The 10,515-nt window shown below is 50.7% G+C and overlaps 2 protein-coding genes across 2 annotated transcripts in view; one reads left to right on the top strand and one right to left on the bottom strand.

The window, feature by feature from the left end:
* Nucleotides 1-365: 365 nt before the first annotated feature.
* Nucleotides 366-6,733, bottom strand: YIPF6 (Yip1 domain family member 6). The gene is made up of 7 exons (XM_040571913.1): nucleotides 6,609-6,733; nucleotides 5,585-5,713; nucleotides 4,965-5,043; nucleotides 4,522-4,564; nucleotides 3,467-3,592; nucleotides 3,203-3,360; nucleotides 366-2,355 (listed from the first exon to the last, which is right to left on the bottom strand). The coding sequence occupies exons 1-7, from the start codon at nucleotides 6,654-6,656 to the stop codon at nucleotides 2,237-2,239; spliced, it is 702 nt and encodes a 233-aa protein (XP_040427847.1). The 5' UTR covers nucleotides 6,657-6,733; the 3' UTR covers nucleotides 366-2,236.
* Nucleotides 6,734-7,289: 556 nt separating this feature from the next.
* The window catches only part of OPHN1 (oligophrenin 1), a 62,696-nt gene continuing 59,470 nt past the window's right edge, over nucleotides 7,290-10,515 (top strand). Inside the window, 1 exon segment of the mRNA XM_040571911.1 lies at nucleotides 7,290-7,585. Within this exon segment, the coding sequence (XP_040427845.1) occupies nucleotides 7,432-7,585 (154 nt within the window). The 5' untranslated portion in view covers nucleotides 7,290-7,431.

Genomic DNA, 10,515 nt, shown 5'->3' with positions numbered 1-10,515 from the left:
CTGGGATTTTGTTTAATTCCTCTTCAAAATCATTTTCCTTCTTTCCTAAAAAATCAAATCAATCAAATTCAATCAAGTGTTGCTCCAATTATCTTTCAGATATGATACCACATCAAGTCTCAAGACACACTGGATATTAAGTACTGCAGAGAGAGAATTCCAAGGATTTCTATAAAACCATGGTTAAATTCTTGTGCTGAAATAGAAAAGATTTTTTCCTCAAAGAATTCAACTCACTAATCAATCAGTTTACTATCTTTCTACTTCCCTTGAATATTTCTTTTCATATTCACAAAGCCAAACTAATGTTTAAATGAATGGAAAACAGCACGCCTAAAAAAAAAAAAGAAAAAAGAAAAGTCACATTCCTTACCAGTAATAATTTAATGGATGTTTAAAAATTCCCCATTTCCATTTTATACCCAAGCATATGAAACACCAGAGCTCCCCTCGCAGCAACTTAGAAGAGACACGCTGAGGTGTAAGGGAGGCAGCAAGAACAGCTGTCAGCTTCACACACGCGCGCTGATGACTGTTCTGCCACCAACAAGGGTCCCTGCAGAGTAACTGATTTTTCTTTTCCTCTCCTCCACGCTCCCAGAAATGCACAAACGTACTTCTAGTCCACGCACTTAAAAGTTTCTATCCCAATTACCAAGTATTTATAGTGTTTATAGCAGAGACTTCATTTTTATATATAAATATAAATTACGTATATTTACACTTTAACAGGACCCACTTACATCAATTTCAGGTCTATTTGCATTACTACAGGAGAAAGGAAATCTGATACTCATTTTCAGAAAAAAAAAGAGCATTTTAACAGCAGTTTCTTCACCTCCAAGACATTCTAAAATCTCCCCCTTGGACTTCTTACTGAAAATAATGGGCAACATAAATAATTTCTGTACAATCTTCATCAACCAACTCTCCAGGTCTCAATCCCTATGCTGAAATATAAATGACCCACTTGTATGCCTGCGTACGGTTCTCCAGGCAGGCAACATACACCTACCTACAGCATTGGACAATAAGCCTCCTCTCCTTTTATAAAAAGTACTAGGAAAAAAAACTATAGAAAAGTTTCTCACATTTCATTGTAAGTACAAAGGAACAATATGCAACTTTGCATGTGTTTATGTTGAAACACCGACCATGTAAACAACCAAATGAAAGTCACATATAATCAATTAAGAACGGAATTTGTAGGATACTCCATAAGAGCCGCCACCTTCATCATGATTTATTTTCCTTCCTTCGACCCACTTTAAAACTTTTGGACTTCAGTCCTGTTTGGCACGTTAGCATCCAAACATCATACATATCAAAACTTCAACTCACTTCTTTTTTTTTTTTTTAAATATACATTACTTTGTACTCTCCAGACACTTAGTTTTCCATTTTCAATGTTCAGAGCCAATATGATGGCCAAGTCCCTTTTCCGATTAGTCTTGACTGCTTCTCCAGAACTTTTAACTCTAGAGTGGCAAACAAAAGATTTGTAACTCCCCAGTGTAAACACCGTCTCCCTTGTTGGATATATGGACTAGTCAGTGTAGCTGTGGTGTTGAAGGCATTCGGCTAAAACACCTTGACATGCAAAGTGGCTGAAACACAAATACAGAATACATTAATACGAGCAAAGACAGTTCCCTTCTGCCCTGCTCTAATTAGTAGGAAATTGGACCCAACCTATTTTTTGCTGCAATCTGATTTCAAAGTGAAAGCTCACAATCCTATGATGCACTGTATATACATTTCACCACTCTACAAGTGAAAAAGAACAGGAGTCAAACACGTTCTTCCTTACCAACACGTAACAGCGATGAACTTCTATTATTTCATAAGGCATATTCATCTCCAGCGAGAATCCAAGCATAAGCAAGAATTCTGCCAAGTCGTGCGAACCTATAACTTCACCTAACAAACTTCTTGAAGTTCCAAGATCTCCCCCTCTACTCCTCAGGCAGAACAATCCCTGTCACAGTGTGCATTTTTTATTCAACACAACTAAAGGGCAGGGCTAATTAAAAAAAATAACCAGCAGCTGGACTTCAGTATCTCTCAAGAAGAGGAACACACAAATGACCAATTTTGCAGTTCTCTGGCTTTATCCCATAGCCTGCTTTTTTACACCATCTCTCTCTATAAATTAATAAGAGATAAAGCCAATGATTAACTGCAGTGTTCATGAAAAACTTGCAGTCCATATCACACAGTCTCTTCTGATCTGGCATCACTGAGGTGTAAAGGTGAGAATCATCCAGCTGATAACGAAGTAGAAGAGGAAGATAGGGTACACAACAAGAGCTTTGCGGTTTGGAGGCTGACTGTCTGCCAGGAAAGCCGTAGATGCTGGTGACAAAGGAAAAGAAAAATACTTGAAATGTGAACAACGTAAAACCAAAAGAGAAAGATCCACTGCAGATGTTAACAAGTTTGAATTAGTATCTTGATTGCAATTAAGTTGAGGGACAGAAAATGGTAACTCATTGTTCAAGAACAATGGTCTCTAATTGTAAGTTAAAACTAAGATTAATTTATTTATTACATAGAAAAACAGATGCCGATTAACACTGTGCAATAAGATTCAGACTTGTACATTAGGAACAGGAGAAATAATGCAAATGCGCCTGTATGAGACTAGTGATTTTTAAATGGCGTTTATAACATTGCTCACGGAATAAAATACCTAGTAGTCTCACGTGAAGTTTAATATGAAATTGTCATCCTCCCTTCAAGGGCAATTTGTATATGACCACAAAAATCAAGAGAAGCATAGGCAAACGGAAGGCAAAGGCAGAAATTCTTCACTGTAAGGGTGGTGAGGCACTGGCACAGGCTGCCCGGAGGAGCTGTGGATGCCCCGTCCCTGGAGGCGTTCAAGGCCAGGCTGGATGGGGCTTTGAGCAGCCTGATCTGGTGGGAGGCGTCCCTGCCCGCGGCAGGGGGGTTGGAATTAGATGATCTTTAAGGTCTCTTCCAACCTAAACCGTTCTGTGATTCTGTGAAATGCTGAACGTCTGCCAACACAAGGACTGGGAGAACTATTTCCACAGTACTGCAGCAGCCTAGAAAACACCTCAAGCTACAACAATCCTTTATTTACAACAATCCTTGCTTTATTCAGCAAAACGCAACCTCTCTTTAAGCACCGCACTACTCAGCGTGCGCAACAGCGTTACACCACAAACACACTTACCTAACGTTGACCAACCAAACATAGCCATTACTACGATAAGACGAACAATGAAGCTGACAGTCCCGGAACCTGCTAGCAGTACCAGCCTGCACACCAGCATCGCTACTGTCAGGGGCAGGACACAGTAACCCAGAACGCACAGGCTCTGAAAAAAAGATCTAGAGCGGAGGGTGAGAAATGGAAAAAAAAAGCAGTCAGATCAAAACATCACTGAAAATTTCATAAACTGGAGCATTTTGACTGCTCCTACACGCCAGCACTCACATAGTTCCTCCAAGCAGCTTTGAGTTTAGTGTGATGACGACCGCACCAAACCAGATGATGACAAAGACTTCAGCAAACTGCGGCCCTCCGTCTTCTTTACTATCTGCTGATCCACCCTGAAGCATCCTGTTGTAGGTAACAGATATAAGGAGTTAATTCCAATTTATGACTAAGTTTTTGCAAACTTGGAGTAGGTGACAATAGGAAGCTGCGATGTCAGTTCCTAGCTAGGCTGAAGACCAATTATTTTTCATCTGCTTTCTTATTTTTGGTATCGTGAATTTTGTATAGGAAAAGAAAAGGACTGTTGCCCAATAGAGGGCACTTTGGTTCATTTGTGCACGTGTTCTGAGGACTGTGCAAGTATAGACAGGAGAATAAAACCATGGACAACAGACAAGATGACAAAAATTAAACTACTGAGAGTTTGGTACTCTCTCAAAGGCGGCACTGCATGAGGTATGCCTTAGGGTAAGATTGTAATGACAGGACACAAACAACACAAGGCCTGGAAAGATAAGCACACACAGATCTGAAACCCTAAATTACACCGTCTGTTTTTGATAAAGCTTTAACAACATTTTACTCAGTGCACAGAAAACATTTAGTATGTAGGAGCCATAGTCATCTCCCATCTATGAACTGCTAGAACAAGCTTTTTTTTTCCATCAGTCCTCCAGGGCACACAGCACGTACGCAGCAGTTCTCAGACGTAGGTTTTGACCTACGGATTAGGGTCAAAGAAGTCATCCAAATGTGTTAGCATCAAGAATGATCAGAATCAGAATACTTTTCAGTAAAATTCTTAAGACAGTGTGAGGGAGGGCTCACCCTTAAATCCTAAATTTAAAGACGGGAGGTCCTAAGGGGCTTCAAGTGTTCAAAGTACATTTTATAAGAAAACCTACAAAGACAGTGTTTGTAGAAGACCAAAGCAGCATCAGAAGAACTCGATCTCAACACATGTAAAAGGAAATTCCAAAATTCTTATTTCCTTGGTGTCAAAGACTAAAACAAACCAAAACAATAAGAATCCACTTCCTATCAGTACTTACAGTGCAAGTGAGACACAAAGCACCAAAGGGCCCCAAAGATCCCCTGTAGACAGAGAAAAAAACAAACACAAACATCATAGAATGACGCTCAATTGTTATCAAAGTAATAAAGCACCCTCTTCCAACTCCCAGCATGTTATTTTCCTCATACCTGCTTACAATTTTCTTGTTTAGCATCTTACGCTATATCCTGTACGTAACTTATTCAAAGCCTGCTAACCATTAAAGCTACTTGTCCTACATACTCCGACACACGTTCCACTTTAAAAGAGCTCTGATAACCCTCTGATTTTCCACTTCTGCTGTTCAGCATTCTACAACAGCGAGAACACAGAACAGACACTTCTGAATCCCTCCTGTTCCACTCATCTCTTCCCTTCCCAGCCCACACAGCATGTTGGCAAAGCAGCCGCTCAAAATCTTGAACATCAGCTTATACGTACAGTCTCTGAGGAGCGCACTACTCTTTTTTGGATACATGACGTGGACAAATTTCTTCCCAACAGCCTTTAGGTCTCTCATCTGAAATAAAGAAGTAACTTTTAATTTGCCTTTTCATAAAAGTTACAGATCTCAACTAAACGCAGAAAGATAAAATGTAAAGCAGTATCGATGGTAAATCAAGACAGGATCCAACACAAAAATTTCTGAAGCATCCTCTGCAACAAACAATGCTGTATTTCCTACGTTCCTTAACGACCACAGGTGTATTACACACTCTAACAATACACAATTAAGAAAAATAATTTGTTTGCTCCCATAAGAAAATTAATTAAAAATCCTGTTAGTCAGGACGGTCTTCTCCCACGTTCCACGTGAGGTCTTCACACTTGCACAGATTTTGAGATCAGAGAAACTTTGAGGCTGCAATTCAAATGTTTTATGACCTATGAGAACTGATTTTACATATATAGTTCTAAAAAAAGAAGAAAATAAATAAAACTTTCTTAGACGTATAAATCAAGCAGCGTTATGCGAAAATACAGAGTTGCATAGCAGATGGCCAAAGAGATCAGGAAAACACACGTTTTACTACAAACAGAAGCAGGGAATACAAACTTACAATAGTATCCCTAACAGGTTCATCCAGCGTGGAGTAATCTTCGTCAGGGGAGTGAGACCCGACAGGAACAGAGATCTCCCCTTCCACCGGAATGTCTTCCGATATTGACACATCCGCGAGGCCTGCAAACTAAGCACATGGCAAAGCCTTTAGAATGAAAGAAATACAAACCAACTGTTTCAACTGTTGGATTCAAGACATACAAACCAACAGTGCAAATTGTTCAAGGGCTTTTCAGCCGGGTCTGTGATGAAAGGAACTGCTCAGAGCTTCAAGATACAACGTAAGTACTCTTTTAAATACTAGGATCAACAACAGAGCCGAGTCAGTTTGCTTGACTTAAACGACTCAGTCTAACAAGGCACTCGGTCGGGTGCGTAGCTACACACAAGCAGTGCATTTCTGTTCGCAGACTGCCAGCAACCTGCTTTTCTCTTCTATTTAAACACCGATAGCTGAACGAAACATAACACTTGCACGCTTTAGACAACGCAACGCCAAACAGCCACGTAGCCACCGCAACGTAACCCCGTGCGCTACCTGTAACGGAGCCAACGGAGCGGCAACCCACGAGGAAGCTCCGACACCCCCGGCAGAAGGCCGGGTCGGCGCTGGGGGCCGGCAGGAGCCGCCTGCCCGGGTGCTCCGCGGAGGCGCTGCCGGGAGCGGAGCCCCATCGCCGGGCGAAGCGAGCCACCAAGCGCAGCCCGGCCGGCTCTAAGGCAACCCCCACGCGGGCGGGGCGGCAGCGGGTGCACGGGGCCGTGTCCGGCCGGGACAGCCGGCACTCAGCGCGCCCCGGCCCCGGCCCGGCCCCCGGCCCCCGGGCCCGGTCCCCGGCCCCCGGCCCGGCCCTTCCTCCCCGCCCCGGGGCCGGGGCCTGCTTCGGACAGAGCCGAGGGCCGCGCACCGACCGGCCCTGCCCGGCCCTGCCCGGCCCTGCCCGGCCCAACCCGAGCGCAGCCCGGGCCCTGTGCCGCCGCCCCCCGGAGCCCCCCGCGCCCCCCGCGCCCCCCGCCCTCACCAGCGGCCCCGCGGCCGCCCCGGCCCCGCCGCCCTCCGCCGCCGCCATCTTGGCCGCCGAGCCGACGTGGAGCCGGGCGCGACGTCAGCAGCGCGCGGCGGTCCCCGCGCGTCACGCGCCGCCGGCGTCCGTGGCAACGGCAGGGGCGGGGGGGGGCGGAGGACCCGGCCGGCAGGGGGCGGCCGCGGCGGGCCCGGGGCTGCGGGGGGCCCGGGGCCGGGCCGGGGGGCTCGGGGCCGGGTTTGTGCCCGGCGCCGCGGCCGTGCCCGGGGCAGGCCGGAGCCCCGCGCCGCGCGCTCCGGGACCGCGGCAGCCCCGCGGGCAGGCTCGGGGCCCTCAAACACGAACCGGGGAACAAAGCCGGTAACAGGAGCGAAGTCGGCACGGGGGCGGCCGGCAGGGGGCGGCCCGGTGACCCCTCGGGGCCCGTCCCGAGCGGCAGGGCCGGGCCGGGCCGCCCCGCAGCACCCCCGGCCCGCAGCAGCGCCCCGGGCACCGCCGTGCCAGGGCAGGGCCGGCTGCGGGCGGTCCCCGAGGCCGGGCGGTCCCGGCCGCCCCCCGGCGGGGCCGGACCCCCGCCCGCAGCCGGACTACATCTCCCAGCCCGCCGCCGCCCGGAAGCGGGGGTCGCGCTGCGGGGCCGGGGCGGCTCCGGGGGCGGCTCCCGGCTCGGCTCGGCTCGGCCCGGCCCGGCGGGGCGCGGCGCTCCCTCGGCGGGCGGGGCAGGGCCGGGGCAGGGCCGGGGCAGGGCCGCAGCCCTCCCGTCCCCTCCCTGCGTCCCTGCGCCTCGCCGGCCGGCGCCCGGGAGCGGCGCGGGGCAGCCATGGGGCACCCGCCGCTGGAGTTCAGCGACTGCTACCTGGACAGCCCCGACTTCCGAGAGCGCCTCAAGTGCTACGAGCAGGAGCTGGAGCGCACCAACAAGTTCATCAAGGACGTGATCAAGGACGGCAACGCGCTCATCACCGCCATCAGGAGTGAGTGGCGGGTCCCCGGGGTGCGGGGCGTGCCGGGGGTCCCCGGGGTGCGGGGGGCTCCCCGCCCTGCCAGCCGTGCACACGGCGGGGGCTCGCCGGCCTCCGAGGTGCTGCAGCTGGGTACGGGCACGGTGCGCGGCTGGCTCGGCTTTTTCAGAGCGCTGGCGAAAACTCCCGCTTCCAGCGTTTAATTCCGCAGGGCCGTTTCTGGAGGGTTTGTGCTGTACCCTGCCCCGCGGCGGCTACAGGCAGCGCGGCGCGGCCCGGGTGCGCCCGCCCGGCGCCCGCTCCCGCGGCCGGGGGCTGCCCCCGGGGCCGGGAGGGCCGGCGCACCGCGGGCGGCGGCGATGCCGGCGGGAGGGCAACGGCCGCGGTGGATGTCCCGGGCCGGGGCACGTCCTGCTGCCGGGACCGCAGCTGGAAATGAGCTTCCTGCGTGAGCGCTGCCTCCGTGGGCTTCGGGGGCACCAGCTGCCCGGTGCGCTGAAGGCTCCCAGGCGCCGCGGTTGCCTGGGGAGAGCAATCCCGTGCCTGAGGAAGGTGCCCTACGGTCTGGTTTCACCCCAGAGCAGGTGGAGCGGGGCTGGGGGCGGCACCGCTCGCCTCTTGGCCACGGGGGCTTCCCTGGGATGGCCCGCTGCTGGAATGCGGACCAGAAACACCCTGTAGTTTGTCTTCTTGTCCGTTTTTTCCCCTTTTTGTCCCCCTTCTTTTTAAATAACGGCGGGAATTTTATCCACTTAAATGCAGACTTCAGTGGTGACTTTAAGGGGGTCGCTTGTTCAGAAGCGTGTTAAAACATGGCCAGAAATGATAGCGCAATATCTGTAAGTGCTGCGCTTGCCTCGGACCAAGTGAAGACAAAAAAAATATCTGCAGTGCAAGGTCTGCTCATATGCTGCTTTTCTCATCAGCTCGTTGATTTCTAGTTGGTATTAATAGGTTTAGATGCTGCCCTTTTGTTAAGAGCTTCCTTGTTATCAAGGCCATGACTGGAATAGCCTGTGTTTCCCCATCTGGAAAACAGCGATGACAAAAGCTAGTGTGACTGAAACAGCAGACGCTGCTGGTCTGCAAGATGCTGATCTTCTGCAAAAGAAATCCCCAAATCTCTGCTTGGTCCAGGGGGAAAAAAATAAAAAAATAAAAAGGATTTCAAATAGCCTCTTTGTTAATGTAAATATGTTGCTCTTTCCTAATTGCTTTGGTCAAAACAGTTTCCCTTTTTAATGTTTATAAGCCCTCGTGCGAGCTCGCTGGGTACACGCCGCGCTGGGAGTTTGCTGGCTCAGCAGACCCTTCCCACCAAACTGGCTGGCGAGGGAGGAAGGGAAGAAGTGGGAAGAGGCCGCGTTCACCAGATGGCACGGTTTACCCCCCAGAACTCAGGAAACCTGAAATTTCTTGCCTGCAATGATGTGGGCGTGTTCTTGTTTTGTCTTTCAGGCTGAAGCTGAGCAAACAGGCGCAGGAAGCGCTCCAGCCCGCTGGGGACAGGCTGGGAGGGTGCCAGGGTGCTGCCCACCCACCGGTGGGCTCGGCCAACCCCTGTGGCTCCCACCTCATCCGTGGTAGCTGGGGGCTTGCAAAAATACTGGTGTCTTCCCCTCTGAATCCTGTCCACGTAGGGCTGTAGTTAGGACTCTGGGGCCAGGAGCTGTCTCGTAGCCTACGCACCCTAAGTTCATTAAGTCCCACTTCCCGGTGAGGGATGATTCAGCCCTGCTCCTTGGTGGAGCTGTGGGATGTGTCCCTCAGCAGCAGGGAGGCAAAGGTAATGGCAGCCGTAGCAGGAGAGAGAGTGAGAGTTCTTCGTTAAGGGTAAAGGGTTCATTAGGGTGATTGTTCTCATTAGACCTGTTATCTGAAGACTCAGAGTTGTGAGGTTTTTGTCCCGGAGCTCATTAGCAGTCACCACAGACTCACAATTAGTATTTACAGGAGAACACAACAGGTTTTCGCTTGTCTGTAGTCGACAGCTGCCATTAACATTTTAAAAATAAAGTGGCTGTTAGGGTGGGGTTGAAGTAAAGTTTGGGAGAGAACTGGCGAGGGAGGCGGAGCGATGTGCGAGGGTCTCAGGCTGCTAAAACCGAGCCGCAGACGATGCCGATCCAGAGGCAGTGACCTTCGCGTTGCGCTTTTCCCTGGGTGAGGCACGCTGTCGCTGAAACCCTTGGCCAGACTGATCAGGGCATTGGTTCACCGACCGCAGTACGGAGTTCTGGGGACCTGCAAGGTTTATGTTGTCTTGTTGGTCTGATTAGCGAATACGGTGAACCAAGATTTAAAGCAGATCAATCCCCTGCTTTGCGCACAGACCCGTAGAAATGCCGAGTTCCTGCTGCCTCCAGCTGGCAGGCTGTCCCGCCGGACGCCGTGGTGGGAGCCGCAGACCAAGAGGCCCGGGCGCGATGCAGTCTGCCTGGGCGTCAGCACGCGCGTCCTCGTGAATTTGAGGACTTGTTAGCGTTAGGTCAGAGGTTGGGCTCGGTGATCTCGGAGGTCTCTTCCAGCCTCGGTGATTCCGTGAATTACCCGAGCGCGGCAGCGTCCGTGCGGCGTACCAAGAAAAGTGCGGTTCCCCACGGTGGGGAAAGGGCCTGCTGTGCCTCTGCACGATCTGCTGGGAACAGTCCACGTTCAGGCTCAGAAACCTGAAACTGCCCAAAGTGGCCTTTTGTTTTCCGTTTGCCAAGTAATAGGAAAAACAGGTGAGAGTGACTTTACGTAATGGTTTGCACGCTGGGTGGTTTTGAGTTGTCTGATAGAAGACGCGTGTTGTTCTTTTCTTGGCTGCTGATCGTGTTGGTTTTGAAAGTTAGAGTTGTCTCAACCTACCTGTTGGGCAAGAAAATCTAGCGGCAACCTACCTGCTAGGCAGGAGCGTCCTAGCAGAATCTCCAGAGGCTAACGCAGAAAGCAAACAA

This window comes from Cygnus olor, chromosome 13 (assembly GCF_009769625.2).
Source record: "Cygnus olor isolate bCygOlo1 chromosome 13, bCygOlo1.pri.v2, whole genome shotgun sequence".
In the NCBI taxonomy this organism is placed as follows: domain Eukaryota; kingdom Metazoa; phylum Chordata; class Aves; order Anseriformes; family Anatidae; genus Cygnus; species Cygnus olor.
The sequence above is the reverse complement of the archived record's forward strand: the minus strand, read 5'-3'. Positions and strand labels throughout refer to the sequence as shown.